The 21,813-nt window shown below is 34.7% G+C and overlaps 1 protein-coding gene across 1 annotated transcript; it reads right to left on the bottom strand.

Annotated features, from left to right (window-relative positions):
- Positions 1 to 8,175: 8,175 nt before the first annotated feature.
- Positions 8,176 to 21,161, bottom strand: LOC118186709 (uncharacterized). The gene is made up of 3 exons (XM_035356839.2): positions 21,020 to 21,161; positions 13,465 to 14,073; positions 8,176 to 10,425 (listed from the first exon to the last, which is right to left on the bottom strand). The coding sequence occupies exons 1-3, from the start codon at positions 21,128 to 21,130 to the stop codon at positions 9,658 to 9,660; spliced, it is 1,488 nt and encodes a 495-aa protein (XP_035212730.2). The 5' UTR covers positions 21,131 to 21,161; the 3' UTR covers positions 8,176 to 9,657.
- Positions 21,162 to 21,813: the final 652 nt, after the last annotated feature.

The raw sequence follows: 21,813 nt of genomic DNA on the forward strand, positions 1-21,813 counted from the left end.
ATAGTACTAGATATAGATATAGATATAAGATATATATATATATATCTTATATCTATATCTATATCTATATATATATATATATATAAGATAAAAAAAATATATAAGATATATGTATAAGATAAAAAATATGTAAATCAAAATTATAATTTAAACTAGCAGTAACCCCGTAATTCCCCTTTCTATTCTGAAAATCGTAATAACTTTTCTGGACTGCGTCATTTCTAGATCAGACCATCAAACCATCTTGCATGGCTTGCGTAACGCTAATGACGTACCTAATTCCGAAATTGAATTCAAAATTTCAAGAACTGAAATCTTCCTAATCTAAACCAAAATTTTCTCTTGGTGAGCTTCCTATTGGATAATTGCGCACTTTAGCTTCAGCTCAATATACTTCGTAACACAATACTTCGCTCTCTTTGCTTTGCCGTGATGCTAAGTACGCGGTTGTCTAAAATGTGATATCCTATATAACACTGTGGGGTGCGTATTGCGCCCATGATCATCTGTGCTGAAAAAAATGTTTTCGATAATTAGTTCGTGTCCAATAATAAAAATTATATTCAATTCGGCCACGTCTGTCTACAAGTCTCTCCTTCGAGTGTCATCTTTCTAACTATGGAGTAAAGTCTCCCCAGGATTAGCTATATATATATATATATATACAAGGCGTGACACACAAAAAAGAAAAGGAGACTGATCCAATAAATCATTGTACTTACAGAATGAGTTCTCCGTGACATCATTTTCAAAGTCGTTCCCTTCAGCATTCACACACTTCTGCATTCGGTAATGCCATTGCTGATAACAGTCCTGGAAGGAGGTTTTTGGAAGGTCCTTCAGGAGATTCTCCGTTTTTGCCCGAACCTTTTCAGCTGAGGTAAAATGGGTTCCCTTTAAGTAAGATTTAACTTTAGGAAATAAAAAAAGGCGCAGGGAGCCAAATCAGGTGAATAAAGAGGATGCCCCATCACAGTAATGTTTTTGCTGGTTAGAAACTGCTTGACAGATAGGGCCGTGAGAGAGGGTGCATTGTCCTGGTCCAACAGCTATCCATCACTCCACAAATGTGGCCTTTTTTCTCCTAATTTTTTCACGATACTTCAGTGTAATGGTATTGATTAACAGTCTGATCACTGGGAACCCATTCTATACTGACCCTTCCCCCTGAAAACTGCTTATGCCATTCAAACACACGTGTATGAGACAAAGTTTCATCTCCATAAGCCTCGAACATTTGAAATGCTTTCTTCGTGGCTGATTTCTTAAGTTTCACAAGAAACTTGATGTTGATTCGCTGTTCGGTTTTTACATTAGACATTTTTCCGGCAGAATGCAGTTGCACGTGTTCACTCAATGACGCAGTACTCCCCACTGGCGTGATCGGTTATGTCGAAACTGGTCGCATGCATGGAGGAGGTGTGTGGCATGACGCCACCAAAACAGTTGTTTCCAACTCTGTTTTCAAGCTACACAGTGTCGGTTTTTTTGTGTCACACCTCGTATATATTTTCAAATGAGTATATAGAGATATCAGGTCGTGTGTACACCCTGAAGAACAACAGCGAAAGCTCTGATAAGATGATTCTAATAACAATTCTCTTTTAAATGGCTTTTCTAGCTGGCAGTTTGAGTAATCGGCAATGTTCAAATAGCGTCAATTTATTCAGACAATAGCTACGTGCGACTTTACCCTCATTGACAGTACTTGGATGGAGACGGTACCGTAACTTGTTAGTATAACATCGCGGCTTTTAAGAGCGTAGTCATGGCAAGACAGTTTTTTTTTAAAATGGTAAATGGCAACAGAAAGATAAAATTTAAAAAATACTTTTAGAAAAAACTGTAACGGACATAAAACAATAGACGTTAATAACGCTTAGAGCTTGGCCGCCTGGTTATATATTGGCAGTCCAATGCGGGACCCGAATGATTTACGCGGTTAAAGAACAACCAGTGTTTAAGAATTCAAGAGTTGCTTCGAACCAGGGAAGATCCAATCCCATATAGTGAACATTTCAAGAAGCATCATGATCGGAAGACGTTAAATGAGTCATTCGGATCCATTGAGGTTTGAAGAGCATCATTATGATTCTATGCTGTTGGATGAATCATACCTATTCAATGAAGTTTGAAGAGAATCATCCCTATTCAATGCAGTTTCAAAGAGTCATCCTGATTTTATGCATTTTGATGGACCATCCCGATTCAGGGAAGTTTAAGTGGACTCATACCGATTCTACACAACTTTGAGTGAATCATCCCGATTCATTGAAGTTGTAGGGGGTTTATTTTAATCTCCTAATAGTTATTTTTTTATTTTAAACAGCTTTCCTGAATTTTCTTCTTTCCCGCCTACAATTCAATACGTATGAGTTTTCCTCCCAATTAGTTTTACGTAAATGAGGTAGAACCAGTATTTAAGGGGAAGTCTCGGTCACTTCAGTAGAACAGCTTATTAGAGCGTGTTCTGCCTTCTGGCCCCATCGCTGCTTTAATACACTGCTGGCCATTAAAATTGCAACACTAAGTAGGAATGATCTGATGAACGTCAAAATTACATGAAAGGAAGAAGAGGTTGGGATATGCAAATGATTAGTATTTCAAGCGCATTTAGAGGACACAGGAGAGAGAAACGACATCTGAAGCGTTGCATAAAAGAAAAGTTGTATAGTGGATTTCTCATCTGGAAAGTGCTTTCAAAGGTCGGAGTTTGCTCAGAATATCGTGTTATGCCACGATAACAAGAAGAAATGCTTACCAGCAAGTGCCGGAATTCGACAGAGGCAGGATCGTTGCCGATGGAGAGTGTGGATTGTCGTTCCGTGATATCGCCCGTCGCACTGCTCGACATCCAACCACTGTCAACTGAATATGGGATCAATGGGTTGCTGAGGGTCTTATTGAACGGTATGCAGGATTTGAACGGTATGCAGGATCTCAACACCTTCCCATGACTATCGCCCGAGAGGACAGATATATTGTGAGGTGAGTCTTGTAAAACCGTACAACCAAGTCACGGACCATAAGTCAGGAAATGGGCATGTTTGCAGCACGCCCAGCATCCACTTTTACGGAGCATCAACGTTTGCAGCAGCGTGGACTAACAGCAGGGCGACCATTAATTCGACTTCCTTTGACAACATAGAGAGAGACGCCGACTCTGGTCGTCGAACGACAATGCTGAATACAAAAGTGGCACAATGTCGTCTTCACAGACGAGTTCCGGTTCTGCGTGTAGTATTCTGATGGTCGTATACGTGTTTAGAGGCTCCGAGGAGACCGCACGTCACCTGCTTGCATTCGATATTGGCATAGGAGCCCTGCACCTGGTGGGCAGCCATTTATGTACACTATCTTCGAGGCTTGCCAAACGCCATCTTCCAACAAGATAATGCAAAACCACATGTTGCAAGTCGTGTTCTGACCTTCCTCGATACACAGAGTATTCGACTGCTGCCCTGGTCTGCACGGTCTCCAGATCTGTCACCCATTGAAAACAACTGGTCATAGGTTGCTGAGAGACTGGCCTGCCACCCCTCTCCAATTAATACGATTGATGAAGTGTGGCTTAGACTTGAAGCAGCATGAAATGAATTGCCCTTTTCTGTGATCCAAGCCCAGTTCGACATCATGCCTAACCGGGTAAGTGCCGTTTTAGCTGCCAGAGTGGCAGGTGTTTCTATTAATTTCGAACCCCTGTAAACCCCCAACTGCTTACAAATTTAATCATTTTGTCTTCATGCTATACTGTTTACATACGATAAATGTTTTTTTTTTTTTTTTTTGTATTTGCTTTTCTTCATGGTATTGCAATTTTAATGGCCAGCAGTGTTCTTTCGGCTGTATTGCTATGTGCATGTTAGTATTCGCCGGTGAGGTTTAATGAAGGGCCAACTCTGTTAGTTATTTCTGTACAGCTTCGGCTAGTCTTAGCTACTTGGCACTGGTTTAGTTTCTTATTTTCTAAACCCAAGTGAAGGCTCTCCTAAATTTTGAGGTTCAATCTAACTTTCACATTTCTATCTCAGCAGTGCTGTAACCAGTATTAAAAGTGAGCCACTTTTATTGAATCAGTATCTCACTCCTATAGTTTCAGCTGTCATTGTTCATAATTTGCATGGGTAACATTAAACACTTCTGAGAATGCAGCATTCCGATGATTATATTTTGTGTTCTACTAAAGGTATAAATGCTTAAGAAAAAAGTCCCGCTGAAATAATTCTGAAACAGAATATTTGTTTACATTGTTAATAAATTAGCACAGTGGTCTCAAATTCAAACTGAATGCGGGCCAAATGCGCGATTTGAAAATAATTGGTGGAGCCAGAGTTTTGTTTAAAACAAAATAAAAGTTTTTTTATTAAAAAAAAAAAAAAAAAAAAACCTTAAATTTAAATTTGGCTAATTAGATATTTATTAAAATATGCATAAATAATAATAAATTAATAATAACGAAAAATTTTTAATTTGTATTTATTTTCAATTTGAAATAAAAGTTTTGGTATCTGCAATACATTTTTGTTGGTTACAACTTTGTAAGTCAAACGTACTGACAACCAACATTAATATTTCAGACTCACATTTATTTAAAGTAATTCTAATTTGCTTAATTAATCATTAAATAACTTTGTTTGATTTAAACTAAAAATAAGCAAATTATAACAACTTATTAAACTTTCAGAAAGGCTTTCCCCACTGGGTCAAATTTTGAGAATAAACAATGACAATTTAGTGTCTTTCTCTTACTAGCCCAAAAGGACTATAAGTCTCGAAAACTATTTTGCACTGTTTCACTTTTCATTCGAGTTTGTTGCCATTCGGAAAAAAACTTAAGCTATTATTCATGCATATTTAATCTACCTCTACATATAATAAAAGGAAGAATCTGTCGTGTGTGTGGCCTTTCGTTCGTGTTGCACGTAAGCTAATAGATCCAGGGCTACGAAATTTGGTATATAGGTGCGTCTAGACAAAAGCCAGTGCACCTCGAAGCGATTTTTTTTTTTTTTTTTTTCAAAATTCGAATGAGTTTTTTTTATTTTTTTTATTTAATGTTTTTGGATGAAATCGCTTCATTTTGAGACATAATGGGCTGCAGGAACAATGGCATATCAGCAACAATGACATGCAGCCATTGTTGCTGATTATCACTGTTACCATTGTTGCTGATATCAGCACTGTTGCCACTTGAAAGAATGAGGGCGATAATTCTGTGCAGTTTTTAAATTAACAATAATTTATAACACTAATTTTGCGAAAATTGCACATACATGAAGATCTTACGATGCTGTACAATATTCTTTAATATTTTGGCAGGGAGCGGGTGGGTACCATTTCGAACTCTATCAAATTAACCCACCTACTGAATGCACATTATTAAATTGTGTTTTAACAAATGTTTAATATACATCTCATACTATGAATTTGCTAAAAATTTAAGATATATATGTTTTTATGGTTTGCTTTATACATCAGAGTCATATGCAAAGGGGGAGGGTTGGAATCTCAACAAAGGAGAAAAAGTTGGAAGAACTTACGGGCCATCGAACCCAAGTGTTTCCTTTAGGCATTATGCAGGTACATTTAAAAGTCAGACGAAGGCTGGTCGCATAAAAGCCAGATGAAGGCTGGTCGCATAGCAGCTAGTCTGATATAAATTGACAAACTAAACTATTTGAAAGCAACGATGCATATCTTAAAAATATTATCATATACCTAATTAAAATAATCATGATTTTAATTATTTATATCATCATATACCTAATTAAAACACATGAAATATTTTTATAGGATTATATTACGTATGTTTCCACTTTTAAGTATACAAAAGAATATTTCCAAGTTACTCTAAACGCATGTTCATCTAAATTTCTGTAAAATGTTGCGCTATTCCACGTTAGCCATTTCTGTCAACAATACCTACTGAAGAACTATATTAAAGCTTAAAACAGCCCTTTTGGATGATTGTTCAAATTTGAAACCCTTTCAGATTCTCTTTTTATTAAATTTTCTTGGTCACATAAATTAAATTGCATGTGTTCGAATGCAAATAATTATAGAATTCTTTATTTCTTGCTATAGAATGACGCCTCGTTGTGTTTCGATTCTATCAAGTTTGAAGCCTTAGAGAAAACTATTAGAAATTATTTTCATCGCAGATATAGAGTGCAGCCGGCAATCGGGTTCTTTTCTCATTAATGTTAAAAAAAAAAAAAAAAAAAAAAAAAAAAAAAAAAAAAAAAAAAAAAACTTCAGGGTGCGAGACTGTGTATCGGAAATTCTAAAGATATGTTCAATTTAAATTATTTTGCGATATTGCCGTTATATTGAATTTTATGTAGTTTAAGTGCGAAGAACATGATATTTAATAAATAAAGGTAACATACAAAACATTAACAAAACGCCTCTTTGGTCGTAATGTAAAATCTGAAAGCTTTTTTTAAAAACCGATGCGTGAACGAAGTTCAGGTTTTTGTGGGCGCCTGGGTAAGAAACCCTCATCCCAGTCGAGTACGTGGATCTGTTTCCGAACATTGTCGATCGTGAAGTGAAGAATAGAAGTGATAAGCATTGAAGTAAGGCATAAGTTTCTTTTTCATGAATTTTGTAGAGGAGTCTTGAGATACTGTTCGAATCTGGGAAGTGGAATAAGTAATATGGCAACGGGAACGTCAATTCAGGATGATTACCATCGGAGAGTGTCGATCGCAAGTACGCGCAGGCAGTAGTGCTGGCAGATGAAGGCTGAATGAGTTGGAGTCAGGAATGCATCGAAGTTGACCAGGAGAAGAGCGTTGATTAGAGTGCGATAGTCATGTGTGCTAGGGGGGAGGGGCTAAGGCTCTTTTCAGTTCATACGAAATTTTGAAGGGAAAGCCAAAAAGTAATGGACGAAGGGGTTAGAATTGAGGAAAGCCTGCTGGACTTGGAAAATATTTTGGGCTGTAAAATAATTTCTATTTTCCATTTTGTCTGATAAAGAACATTTCCTTTAAGCATTAATTTGAAATCACATAAGCATTTATAGTTGACTGAGAGTGCATCTAAGTTCGTAGTATTATTATTATTTCTTTATTTTTATTTTTATTTATTTCTTTATTTATTTTTATCATTCGTGTTCAGGTTTGTTGAGTTCTTCTATGATAAGAAATAAGATGTACATTTTATCCATTTGAGTTTCTGCAGATCTAAGGTTATTGAGATTTTTCTTGAGTAGATTCGTTAATTTTGTAATTTGTTGCCAGCCGAAATAGATTCAATTTCACGCATGACTTGAAATAATTCAAGAAATCCTGATGTGTTTGGGCTTGGGTTATTTTTGGAATTGAAGCTGAGGCTTTGTTTGATGGAAATTGTTCTGTTTTATGTTTGTAAGTGGGGGGCTGGTTCTTAATTGGTTGATAAGATAGGTTGTACAATATGTGTTTTTGGATGTAATACTTCCGAGTATAGTTTCCTGGGGCCTTGCGTAGTAGTATTTCATGGTTTGGGGAATTTTACACACCCCCTATAAGAAGAAGGATGAGAATTTTGACAGTTGGCACAAACTGGATTTTCGGTATAACCTTTATTGGGGCATTCTGCAGATCTGTAGTCCCCGGCGCATTTAACGCAACGGGGAGATAGAAAACAATTGTCAGATGAATGATGCCATTTCTGGCAGTTATGCCATTGTGGGATGAGGTTCTTATTTACATATTTTTCGATTTGCACAATAAAAAGTGACATGTGAGGGATATTGTAAATTTCTTCAATGTTGGAAGTAGGTAATAATTGGATTTGAAATAGTGGCATAGGCTGCCGAGTTCGGTTTCTGGTCATTTGTGTGATTTTGTGGGTTTTGAATCCTTGTTCAGTAAGAATTTCTTTTATCTCTTTTGTATCCATGTCAATAGGGAGACCTCTAATTACCACTTTTATTGGTTTTAAGTGCGTAGCATTTATAAGGTATTGTTCAATATTTTTTTCTTTTTTTTTTTAAATCATTTTATGTTTTTATTCTATTTATTTATTTTTGCTTAGACTAAATGTTCGCAGGGTGAGTATGTTTCGAGCCTCTTTTCTCAGGAGGCTCAAGCAGTCATTTTAATCTTAAAGTAAATGGTTGGCATTGCCGCTGAGTTTCGCAGTCATTCTGAAACTATTTTTACTCGGTGAACTATACATACCACGCAGGTTTATATACTTTATTTGTCTCTTCTTACAAACTCACATACAAATTACAGTTCAAGATTCTGTATTACCTCTTAGGGTCAGAATAAATACAAATTAAAACATCCACACAAACTTCCCTGCTTTTAAAACTAAGAAATCAATTATGTCTTATTTTTTCTGTTTTATACTATAATCGTCATCAGTGGAACTAACACTGAACCTTACTAACATTCAATTACCTGCAGTCACAACGATCTTTCGCTTTCAGTCACCGACAGAGTGTTACGAACTGTCGCGAAGCTTTTATAGTGGGATTAACTATCACAAGTGATGTTCACGATTCTTCTGTTTACTGCTGAAATATTCTCTTATACGAATCGTTTTTAAAGGAGTTGAGAGGAAGCAAGAGCATAAGAAGAAAGTGATAATGTTAAAACTAAACTATTTGTTTAACTTATAACTACAAAAATATTCAGAATTACTTACAACACAAAACAGCAGTCACGTAGCAATAAACAATTTATTTGTGATAAATATTTAATATTCTAATTTTTCATTATTCCAACATACATTACAATCATTAATTTATTACAATAATCTTGTATTGTGCCTATATACTTTTTAACGCTCTTTTTACTTATACAGTTTGACTTTCTTTGGCTGTATAAACTAGTTTCTGACTCCTAGCGAATGATTGCTGAGTCTAAAATTAACTACAGAGCCTTGAAAAGTTTAAAATAACATTTTATTAACATCAGAACTTGAACATAAATGCACGTATTGTGCTCCCAATATCAGCCACCACTTGTAGCGATAAAATTTAACAGTAAATTTGTAGAATTGAAACTAAGCCTAGTCAAAGACTAAGGAATTAACTTAAATTCTCAGCTGGCTTCGAACTTCTCACCGTAACAATTTAAATTTCAGCAGCTATGACGCAAAGCCCGAAAAATTCCAATCTTACTAGAGCTGGCGAAACCTGGGAACGTAGCCTCGAGAGGCAGAAAGACGCTCTGTTTCAGGATCCCCAAACCTCACGTTAAATACTCTCTGCTTTACATTTCTGGTGAGGAAAAGGAAAGGAGAAGTTACAGTAAAGGCTGAACTTATAAAAAATGATTAATTGAAATAATAATACCCCTATATACTAATTTTTAAATTTTTTTATTTTAATTTATGTTAGTATGCATTTGAAAGATAAATAAATAAATAAAACATCTCTGTGATTTTGCTGTATGAGAAATATTAAAAGGAGGCGAAATGATACAACTTTTCAGAAATGGTACCATCATATTGAACTTGTGGGATGATCTTTGGAAAGGAAGAATTATTGACAAACTAAAATAAAATAAGCCTTATTGGCTGAAAATTTCTATGCTTTGAAAGATAAAATCAATGCACATTAAAACAAGTAGTTATTTTATGAAAGAATGATGCTACTTAAATTGTTTTTAATTAAAGTTCCGATAGAAATTTAGTAAACTGTTTTCTTATAAATTATTAATCATAAATCCAGTAATAGTATTTATCATGATATTTGTCTGCTGGTATGTATTTTAACTGCCGTGGTTTTGCAGTTACATGATAACTAGCATAGTTTTGAGATCTGCCATAAAGATGGACATCTGAATGTTGATGGTCGCGATAATTTTGGTATACTGGATTGTTATAATGCTCGTGGGGTTCCATGCTATGACTATCCCTGTAAAATATTCTCCTAGGTGGTGAATGCTTTGAGTGATCGTGAATTTGTCCGTAATATCTCCTCCATTCAGCCGCATGATCGTGAGTCTGTCTTTGAGGGTATCTGGTTTCAGCATCGTGGTCATGAGTTTGTCTTCGAGGGTATCTCCTTTCAGCATCGTGATCATGCGTTTGTCTTCGAGCATACCTAACCTCAGTATCGTGATCGTGAGTTCGCGGTCGAGGATATCTGGTTTCAGCATCGTGATCGTGAGTCTGTCGTCGAGCGTATCGAATTTCAGCATCGTGGTCATGAGTTTGTCGTGGGACGTATATCGCTTTCACTCGGTATGGTTGGTATCGGTTTTCCATTTGTTGGTAATTAGATAGTCGACTATCTGTCCTACCGGTGTTTCCGTCAGCGGACCGACGCACTGGGCCGCTAGCTACACGTATCTCATCAGGACTCACGTCAATGTTATAGATATTTAAAGGAACACTTCCCCTATTCTGTTCGGACTGAATTTCGTTTTCAGGCTTTTGTAAATCCAGACTTTGCACTTCCTTTCCATCGCTGATATCACTCTAGAATAAAGAAAACAATAATTATGTAACACCAAATAAAGTAATGAACAAGGCAACTATTACAGGACAACTAAATAATTTAATATTCTTATTTAATAAATTAAGGCAAAACACGTCAAATTTTCTGCCTTAAAATGCTTTCGTGAAAGAATTTGTGGTTTATAGTCAAGTTATACGAGACTCTTGTGTCACCATGAGCGCACTAAATTATTTGATAAAATTTAAGCTAATAAAAACAAGGAAGCTTTTAAAAAATGAATAATTAAACGATATATGATAAATTAGAAACAATAGAGTTCTTTTAGGCTAATCTTTGGAATATGGTAACAGGTAGTTTGGTGACATTTTGGTAAGGCGATAAAGGTTACTATCTAGGACTTTAGCAATAATCTGTGAAGTACACTGTTCGAATCACAGATTATTTTGTCTCAGAGAAATGAGAGATCATGAGACATGTCATGTGACATTTTCCGGAAAATTCCGATCGTGATTTTAGCTAATAAGCACTTAGAAACAGTTTCGCTGCTATAGTGCAGAATCGCCCACTTATTTGTTTGGCGCTTTTTACAAGAGTAAGAAGAATTGAATTTTTGTCAATTTTCTTTGACTTTTTAAGTGAAAATAGGTCGAAGTGTACATGGATAACGTGTATGTGCAATTCTTAAAAACGCGGCAAGCAGTGGGCGATTCTGCATTTTCTCCAAATTTCGCACCTTATCTTCGTCATTATTAAGCACTTTTGTTCCATAAAAGTTCTAGTATAAGCGTAATTCGGCTATCAGATTGTTGGGGGGGGGGGAAATGCCTTTACTTCGTGAAAACAAAATGGCGTCCAAAAAAAAAAAAAAACTAGCAGGTTGCTGTAGCAGGGTTAGTCGCCAAATTTTAGGCAAAAATTCGATAAGTTACCATAATCCGAAGATTTACCTTCTTTTATTCTAAGGCAATATTTATGCCACAGTCTTCAAGAGAAAGAAGAATATTACATTAATACTAGCGGGAAAGCCCGCCAGATGAGCTGGCTGCAGCTAAAGCACAATTTTATTAGTTCTATGTATTCTTGCAAAGTAATTGTATAAAAACATATTAATATGAATGAAATCAGTTCATTCTTTCCAAACAATAGCTAATTCATAAATAATTTTTGCATTGCCTAACCAGGAAACAAAACTTCTGACACTTCAAGTTAATACATACGACGTCATGATTTAAATTTAATGTAATATAACTACATTTTTTCAATATCAATAAAAGAATTAACGTTGAAATAATATATCGTTTCAATTATGCTAACCTGAAACAAAAGAAAGTTGCTCACAGCAGCTATTTACTTAAAATGCTGACATTAACAAACAATTTTCGACATACAGTGACGTCCCATGCAATCGCGTGCTTTCTGCAACGTCAGAATACTCAAAACCTCATATAACAATAATATGTTTAATGATTGGCAATGTTATTTTTATTTCATATTTTTTAAAACTTACAAATTTTTGATTAACATATTCTACGATTTGTAAGCGATCAATAGTAACACTTTTCGAAATAAAGGATTTTTATCTCCAACGCGCGAGACTGTTGCCACTCTTAAAAATAAGCGTGAAAATTACTGTTTTCAGAGTTTGTAATTAATATCTCGTCCGATTGCAGTCGTACGAAGATGTGTACAGTCGAAATGGCTTCCCACGAATTTCTGGAATCGGGAATTAAATATTTAATATATTTTGCTATTTTTATTTCATTTATCGCCTATAACTTCTATGTTGTTGCGTTAAACCCGTGTAATTTTCAAAAGCATTTCACCAGGTCTCGTTAACTCAAATTTTCAGTTGCTCGAAACTTTTTCTATACCTTTAAAGTTCTGCCATATAGAAGTTCGATGCATTTTGCGAACAGGAAACTGTTTTTCTAAATTCCAAATCCAAACTTAATTAACAGGTAGCTATAAATTTTTATGCTGATAAAATTAAAAGTAAAAAATATGCTTAATTTCAAATAAAGAACTAAATTTTATAAACTATATTGAAACTTTCAAATTAACTGAAAGGTATTGAAATTGAATTAATTTGTTTTTTTTTTTTTCCTGCGCCCGGGGACAGATGCCCCCTTGCCCCCCTCTAGCTACGCCCTTGATTTTCATTATTTATAGTAAGTTTTCTCAATACTAACGTTTTATCGCAATCACTTTGTAGAGACATTAGGTACTTTTTGGAAGCAAGCAAGATGAAAAATGAGCAAACGCCTTCTCCGGAAATCGAACCACGGACCTCTGCAATACCGGCCCAGCGTGCAGAACCACTACGCCACGAAGGCACGCTAGGAAGGCGAGAGAAATACCTTATAACTTTAGAAAAAATTGCCAAAGCTTCCGAATGCAGAAAACTCTGACAACCATGCGCATGACAATTATTCATTTTTCAACGCCAAATTGAGACAAAGTGGTTGGGCTAATACATAAGTACCTTTTCTCATCAAGCAGGGTTCTTGTTAAAGGTGACTATTGTTGTCTTGTTCGTATTACATGCAACAATGGTTGCTAGAGCCTACTCCGAAGAGAGGTTGGACTTCTATTTTCCACCTCCAATTTTAAGAAAGAGCATCTCGGGGGGGGGAGGGAGAATCCGGGGGTCTCCAACCTCCTCTCCTCTTTAACCAATCAACACGAGAGGACTTTCGGCTCGCCGCATATTTAGAGTGCTGCCATGCTGCACCGACATTATACATTTACAAACATCCATGTGTTCTCCGAGATTCGAACCCGGGCCCTTCGGTACCGTAGTAGGCTTCCCTAACCACTGTACCGTCTGGGGGACATAGGTGATTATTAAGTCTAGTAAATAACAGATTCTAATTAGGGAAACTGTTGCATGAACTGTCCTATCGTAAGTCTTCAAAAACTTTTTTCAGAAAATTTCGTGTTATTTAAGTAATTTATTTACTTTATTTTACTATTTTCTCCAAAAGTTTATACACTGGATATGATTGTTACTTAAATCTTTAACATAAAATAATCTTAAGGTAATGCTGTGGAATACTTACCGAAGTAAAGGATACCACGGGATAGCCATCAACATAGGATTCCACTTCCCGGCCATCATTTGTCTCTTGCTCATTGTTGGTGACATTATCCGCACCATTTTCCCTGGAAAAATATGATACTCCACTCACACTGTCAGGATAGAAAGTTCCTGAATCTCCACTCACTTTCCCCATGGGATTCGCAAAAGGATCCCAACCAGCCATCTGTATTGGGGCTGGGACCAACTGCAAGTCGTCTCCTGGAGACTGGATCAAGGAACCTAAAGTTGGAGAAGAGTTACTCAGTTCAGGAGCTTCATCATGGGGAAAGAGATCAGGCCCTACATCTCCACGTGCCTTAAAACCATCAGGTCCAGCTTCGTATTCTACCACCCTCAGTTTCCCTCTAGGATCTGTGTAACCATATCTGCCACGCACGATTCCATTTGCATCGCGGTATTCCATATGCAAAGAATGCGCAATATCGTTATCGTTTCCCGTGTCATAAGCGAAGTTGTAACGTCCAGTTCGGCTGTCCACTAGGGAGTTGTATTGGAAGTCCCTGTGGTCGATTTGCTCTGAAGTGCTGACTCCTCGGAAAAGGGCCACAAAGCAGAACAGAATTCCAGCCTGAAAATTTAAATTAATCACAAAATAAAATTTCAATAACGTGAGAGATGCTGCATTGAAAATAAGAGGTCAGAACAGTCAGAACCGCGAAACAAGTGATTGCATTAAGAAACAATGAAATGCAGCCCAGCCGGTATAGTGTGGTTAGTACCTTGACTGCTGTACCGATGGGCCCCGGTTAGAATCCCGGAGAAGGCAAGAGTGTAACTGTCCGTCCCTTCATAGGAGGCAACGGTGGCCAGCCATTATGCTTCCATAATGAAATGGCCACCACTTTCGGCCGTTGTAGTGGCGCAAGGGTAGTGGCTATTAAATAAAGCACCCAGCAATGAAAAATAAAAGCGAGAAAGAAACGATGAAATAATAATAAAACAAAAGGAATACAAATTCAAAAACAATGCAAAGTAAAAATAAATTCACTGAAACAGTTTTGCTTTTTAAGTTACTAAGATGGTCGGTCTTCCTATTTTCAGATTAAAGCTCCTTTTGAAGGTTTAATATTTCGATTTAAAAGAATGAAAGTAATTTAGTTTTCTTAAGTGTAGCCATTCAAAAAGATTTGTAAAGTCTCAAAAGATTTAGAAATTAACAAAATTGCTAGAAATATCATTTTATAACTCACAGCTGAAAAATTGCTAAATTGCTTTACTTTGCAGAAGAATAAAAGTTTTAAGTTAACATATTTATCATCATCAGAACAAAACAAAGCAAAACAAAAAAAAACAAAAAAAAAAAAAAAAAAAAAAACCGATAATGATCAGCAGCAAGACCTTTCAATTATTTACAACCAAGAAACTAATAAATATTTCTTTGTTAACCGACGTTTTCTTGAATTTTCAGGTTTTTCCCTACTAAAACTATTCTAAAATCTTTTTCATTCGTAAATTATATTCCTTTGAAATTCTTCCTTTAGGATTCACTTGATGACTTTAATTCCAGTCAAATGTTTTTCACTCTGGACACTTTCACTCACTTTGAAACACAGAATTTCCATCAATGTTTACCCTAATTATGATCGTTTATAATCATCATAATGACTGTATAAACTGTGTATATTTTCCGTTGCAGGTACATCCCGAACTTAAAAATTTTCTCTGCAGTTGTGTCACATACACCAACTTTGCGGCTAGGAGCTCTGTGTGCGCTGGTGTCATCAAAATCTCTTCTGTAGAAAAAAGGCAGAATGTGTTGTGTGTCTTGCAAACACAAAATCACCATTAGCTGTGCAAAGAATGTTTAGCACACGTTATGGAAATACATTATCTGATGTGAAATTAATTAAATTATGGATGTCCAAATATTTATCAACGAGGTCCGTTAATAACCAGCGGCAGAGCATTCATTTCTGACGAGACAGTGAAGAAAGCTCAAACTACATTCACAAGATGTCATAGAAATTAATTAGGTAACTTCAGTGCACCAACTTCAATTGCCTCGGACATACTGCAAAGTGCATAAAGTGTATATACATGTCTCAAATTGCGTGCCTACAAGGTCGAAGTTATACAGACAATCAAACCGAATGAAGGTCCTATACGACATGTAGCCAGCTGCCATTTTTTAACATAATGGCGCTTCTTTCTATTGGGCCATACTTCTTCCACCCTTTCATTGGGTCGATTATCTTAATCAAACTTTCCCAAATTGGCGGATAGGTAGAGGGGACCCGATCCCAAAGCCTCCAGATACTCTGGCATAATTCTTTAGATTTCTTTCAAATATGCTAAAGATATCGTGTACCATACAAGAGTTCCTGAGGCTCGAAACTTACGATAGTGCATCACAGACGCCATTCACAGAATCACACTAGAAATGTTGAAGAATGTGGGGCGTGAATTTGAATGTTACAAGTTCGATATTTTCCGCGCCATCAGGAGTACACAAGTGGAAATTTATTTAATATTTTCAACATGACAATAAACTTTGAGAATTTACGCATTTGAGGTTAAATGCATGTTTCATTATATGTACACATTTATGAGATATCATGTTTTATAATCAGGGTAAACATTTATGGACACTATGTATTTCTGTACTCCAGAAAGTTTCTCGGTTTTTCCACCCTTCTACTAAAAGGCGTTGCTTATTTTTAGACTCAGGGAAAAAGCCCAAAGCTCTTGCACAGAATTTATGTGCTTTTGAAGAATAAGGAATAACTTATTTCTAGGAAAGCATTTGGCTTTTTACAGTTGATACTAAGGTCAAACAATATTTGAATACTAGTAATAACTAAAAAAGTGATCTTCCAAGCGATATGGCAAAAGTTTTTGCATCTAAATTGAGAACAAGAAAGTCCAAAACAATTTTTTTTCATAAAACCTGCCATACATAACTACATAATTAAAAGAAAAAATTAAGAAGATTTATGATTTATTTATATTAATAAAAACAGCGAATAAACTGAACACTATCTTTAATGATTTGAGTAAAATATTTTTGATAAAGCAACAGCCAATACTGATTATTTTTCTTCCACGAAAATGAATGACATAATCTGAAAAATCATATTTTCATTGGCTTTGCTCGTCTATTGTTTTCGAACGCGTTGCTCGCTGATCTTCGCAAAATAGTTGCATAGTGTAGCTCTCTTTGTCGACTGGCAGTGTAGCATATTTTACTGGGTGGAAGCGAGTGCACTCCCTTCGGGGTAGGGACCGGCCGACGAGCCGTTTTGCAACATGAAAATCAATTGATTTTAAAAATTTAAATTATAAACGAATTAAAAAATATAAACGAAAAAATTATAAACGATGATATCGAATATTTTATGCAAAAGTTGGATGATGATATAAAAAGATTATTTGTGATAGATTCTTTAGATAAAGATGACACTGCTTAAGCAGAAATATTTAGTGATAAACTTCGATATGAGGTGCAAATGCTATGAAACTTAGCCAAGGATTTAGAAAGTGCCCAAACTGACCTTTGACTACGAGATCATGGATTACCTTAAAAGACCATTCAAGTTTGCTGAGATGCTGATGCCCTATTTTTGTAATAAGTACGCTTTATATATATATATATATAATATGGGGCTAAACATTTTATAGATATTGAAATTGCTTCATTTAGTCTAAGGAAAAGTTTTAGTAAAGATAAGTCAAATGATCATGTTACTCTTAATAATACTTATTAAGTGCTGTTTTAGATAATGATCACAAAAATGCCACTAATGATATTTTAGAAAAGAGTGCTTATGTAAATTCCAGTATTAGAAATCTTATGACAGTCAATGCGACTTGTAATTCTGAGAAATCTAGTATAGCCTTAGTGGTAATGGTAAAGCAGAGGATTTATTTCGCTTAGAAAACTAGCCCGACTCGTTAAGATAGTTAAATGTAATACTGATATATCGATTCGAAATAAATTTAGCTCAGTATCCCTGGAAAATGAGAATAAATATAACGGTGTTAGGTATCCACCATTATTTTTATTCTGATTTCCAGGGTTATTCCGGAGACCGCTCAATCTCTGAAAATTAGGCCAATTATGATCAAACCAAATGAGAAGTATTCTAATTTCACAAAAATCCGAAAAACTGATATAAAAACGGAATTCGAGTTCTTCAAAATTAATCTACGTAGTGAGGATTGTCATAGAGTTATAACCAGATATCTGGATGAAAAAACGCATATATTCCTATGCAATAAACTCTAAACTCGAAAGACCGATTAAGGGTTTTTATGGAAGACTTACCAGTTGGTTATCCTCTTGATGACATCGAAGATGAACTTAAAAATTTAAGACTTAAAGTGAGAAAAGTTGCACTGATGCATAGGATAAACACTTAGGTACAAATGATAGCGTTAATGCAAATCACGTTGTGTTAAATGTCGGGGGTCATATAAAAGCTCCGAATGTCCTGGAATACATATTGATAATATTAAGTGCTGTAATTATTTACGAGAATATACCGCGAATCATCGTGGTTGTCCCAAATTCCACTCAAATATGCCAAATAAAATTGAAAATAAGCAACTTGAAGTTAACACAGCCCAACCTGCTGTGATTTTGAAAAGCAATAGATCGGAAACCAAAGCTTTCTCCACTTTCAGGAATCTCTTACGTTAGCATGATTCAAAACAAATCTGCTCAGAAAAATCATGATATGGTCCCGCAGGTCAAATATTAGTATTTTTGCCTACATTCTGAAATTTATTATAAAATATATTCCAAGGGTTTTCCTTAAGTGCCGTGATGTTGAAAATAAAGGCAAAAATGCCAGAATTGGAATCCATGAATAACCTCACAGACAAATTTTTCGTAATTTTCTCATTAAGCGGAGAAACTTTCAGTTGTAACACAGTGAATACTGCTTAATAATTTGTGCCAGGATTTAAATGCCATTACACGGAACACTAATGGGAATTAAATATTGCACAGCTTCTCATATTATCACCTGGCTCAAAATTTTCATACAAGTCAAAGCAATTATTAATTATAAAACAATTAAAGTTCGCAGCTATGAAGTCAAAGACTCTTTTAACAGCAAAAGACTAAAATATATCTTAACTACCACTATCTCCATCTAATTGCTATATTATTATTAATATTATTTAAAAATATGATTGATATTTTAAAAATGCTAATGAATGATTTATAATGATAACGAATGAATGGCAATTAAATGACATTTTAAAAATATGTTATGAATTATATATATATATATACAGTTTAGCACCATATAATTGCTCTTTCTGTATAGTTAATATACAGAAATTTCATAAACTCACTCTTAATAAAGCCTTTTTTTTTCCTTTTTGTCTCTTAAGCTTTATTATTATGCATCATTTTCTTCGCACTTACGCCATGCACAATTCAACGGCAAAATCACAAAAATTTTAAAAGCAGTGTTAAGTGTCGGCATACATTTTTCTATTTTTTCAGTCTTTCCTGAGTTTATCATATTAATGTTCAGTTTTCTTAGTAGGATGGCTAACGAAACATTCTTTTTTCTCTATTTTTATTATTTTCCACGTGTTAACTTTATTTCTTACATATCATGTTGTTTGCAATTACGCTACATGAAATTCAATTCAACACCAAAATCATAAATTACATATATAATCGTAAAAACAGCATATCTTTAGAATTTCCAATATATAGTCTCGCGCTGGTGATAAAAATGTTGTTCCGTAGAGTGTTGCGACTGCTAACTTTCATATCGTTGAGTTTGTTAATCAAAAATTCGGTAATGTTTTAAAAAAATATAAAAGAAATAAAAAATAAAAAAAAAGTTCTACAAAATGTCTTATCTCATTTAACGAATTTAATTTTACAAATTCTGAAATAAATAACAATAAAAAAATTATTCTACAAAATGACTATGTAATTTAACGAATTTAATTTTACAAATTATGAAATAAATAATAAAAAACAATACTTTACAAAATGTCTATAATTTAACGAATTTAATTTTACAAATTATGAAATAAATAATAAAAAAATTATTCTACAAAATGTCTTTTTTAATTTAACGAATTTAATTTTACAAATTCTGAAATAAATAACAATAAAAAATATTTTACAAAATGACTATGTAATTTAACGAATTTAATTTTACAAATTATGAAATAAATAATAAAAAAATATTCTACAAAATATCTATGTAATTTAACGAATTTAATTTTACAAATTATGAAATAAATAATAAAAAAATATTCTAAAAAATGTCTATGTAATTTAACGAATAAAATGTTCAAAACAACATATCTTCAGAATTTCCGATACACAGTCTCGCGCACTGGAGGTATTTTTTTTTTTTCTTTCCTGGCGTACAGTGTTGCCATTGCTCACTTTTACATCGTCGAGTTTTTCAATCAAAAACCCATAACTGCTTTACAAAATATGAAACAGATAATAAAACAAATTTTAAATTCCAAAATTGGGCTTCCCATATTCGGGTGGAGACGTACGTTATTCAAAATTGGATATCTCTAGGTACCGTTGTTTTATCACAATGCGAGAAATATACATACATTTGTGCAGATTCTTCATCATTTAATTTCTTTTAAGTACAATGCAGGGCTCTACTATTTGGTGGCAACAATTAAAAAGTGATTCGCTGTTTATAGCGAATTAACGCAAAACGGCAAAACGAAAATTAATAGCTCTTCTAGGCAAATTGCCCCTTTGGGCTAAATATATATTACGCTATTCTGTGAAAATATGAATATTTTTAATTAAATAAATCACGAATTAAATGAGGCCCACCAGCGGCCGAGCGGTAAAGTCGCTGAACACTGGTAGTTCGGTCCGAGGTTCGAATCCCGCGAACGGGCTGGCTGCATGGGCGTTTTCGTGGTTTTCCCCATGTGTAACGTGTATACGAGCCAGTTTCCCTTAGAAAGTCCTCCACGAAGGCATCCCTCCCCTTAGGCAGATAGCCCTCGAGGCTTTGCCATAATCACACACACACACGAATGAAATAAATCCGATTCAAAAGTAAGAAACGAATATTCTTAAGAACTGCATCTATCGCATTAAATAGATTACTTTGTTAATACACAATAGGCAGATTCAATTGGAAAGATAAACATCTTACATTTTGCCGAATGGCAACAGACGCGAATGCAAAGTAAAACGACAAATTTAAAATAATTCGACACAAAATTCCCATTTCAAGACCAACAGTCCTTTTTGGTCTAAAAAGCAATTACGAACAACTACAAAATAAAAATAGCTCGTTCATTGATTCTAAGAACAGGTAAGTATTGATTCTAAAAATAAAAATATGTTCCATATAGAAACATATTTCTCTAATTTAGTATAATAAAAGAAACCTTTTAGTATAATAAGATTAATAAAATTTTATAAATAAATAACATTTAGTATTCATAAACTTGATAATGATGATTTTATGCCATTCTTTCTGATTAGAAAGAAAACTGATTTAAATTTATCAGCAAAAGAAAGGAAAGGAAAAAAGAGCATCGGAAAAACTTACTGCGACAATCATTTCTGGACCAGTTATCTGTATATATTCCATTCGAAGCCTAGGCATATATACCTCACGTGGGCTGTAATTTTCATGGCCATGGTGACGGCTCCCGCCCATGGGCTCACAAATTGTTTGTTCTTCACTTTCACTCACCCTTGAAAATTATTCGGTGAAAGTGTCCTTCTGAATAATACCAAGGTTCTTTTCCTGCATTAAAGACAGCACCCACCTTTAATGGGCAAAATTCTTTAGGTATCTTTTCATCCGCCGGCAGTCTGTTGTCGCATATTACAGGCCACCCTATAAGGGAACGATGAGACACAGGATGATGACTTACAGTCTTGTTTACGTTTTCCTTTATGAGTTACCGTAATGGAAAATGTACAACAGAGTTAATATGCACTGCAGATAAAGATTTAATTTCTGTAGGGAATAACTACTACACAGCTTTCCTGTGTTAGTATTTTCTTCATGCAAAACATTTTAAGGTAATTTTTATGTTTTTAAATATATAATTATATTCTTTGTACTAAATAACTTTACAGTTTTTAACATAAAAATTTCACACGTATTAAAACTTAACATTGCACAGGTCAAAATGTTAATTTTTACTTCCTCGTACGATGTAAAGGAAGTATTGTAATCAAGAAAAATTCCGTGTACATTTTTCAACGAAAATCTCCATTTTGACCATTTGAATTATAAAACTGATTTAGAATGGATTCAGAACAGATTTTTTGTGGCGTCTGTACGTACATATGTATGTATCTCGCATAATTCCAAAACGAGTACCCATATCC

Source organism: Stegodyphus dumicola, chromosome 2, assembly GCF_044657685.1.
Source record: "Stegodyphus dumicola isolate Sdum_Otavi_A_Nest chromosome 2, ASM4465768v1".
Taxonomy (NCBI): Eukaryota; Metazoa; Arthropoda; class Arachnida; order Araneae; family Eresidae; genus Stegodyphus; species Stegodyphus dumicola.

Excerpts from the sequence above, each read along its gene's own strand:
- LOC118186709 (XM_035356839.2), bottom strand. The coding sequence starts at position 21,130 with ATGGGCGGGAGCCGTCACCATGGCCATGAAAATTACAGCCCACGTGAG. Across the intron at positions 14,074-21,019 it reads GTCCAGAAATGATTGTCGCA|GCTGGAATTCTGTTCTGCTT; the intron begins GTAAGTTTTTCC and ends TTAAATTTTCAG. Across the intron at positions 10,426-13,464 it reads CCGTGGTATCCTTTACTTCG|AGTGATATCAGCGATGGAAA; the intron begins GTAAGTATTCCA and ends TCTTTATTCTAG.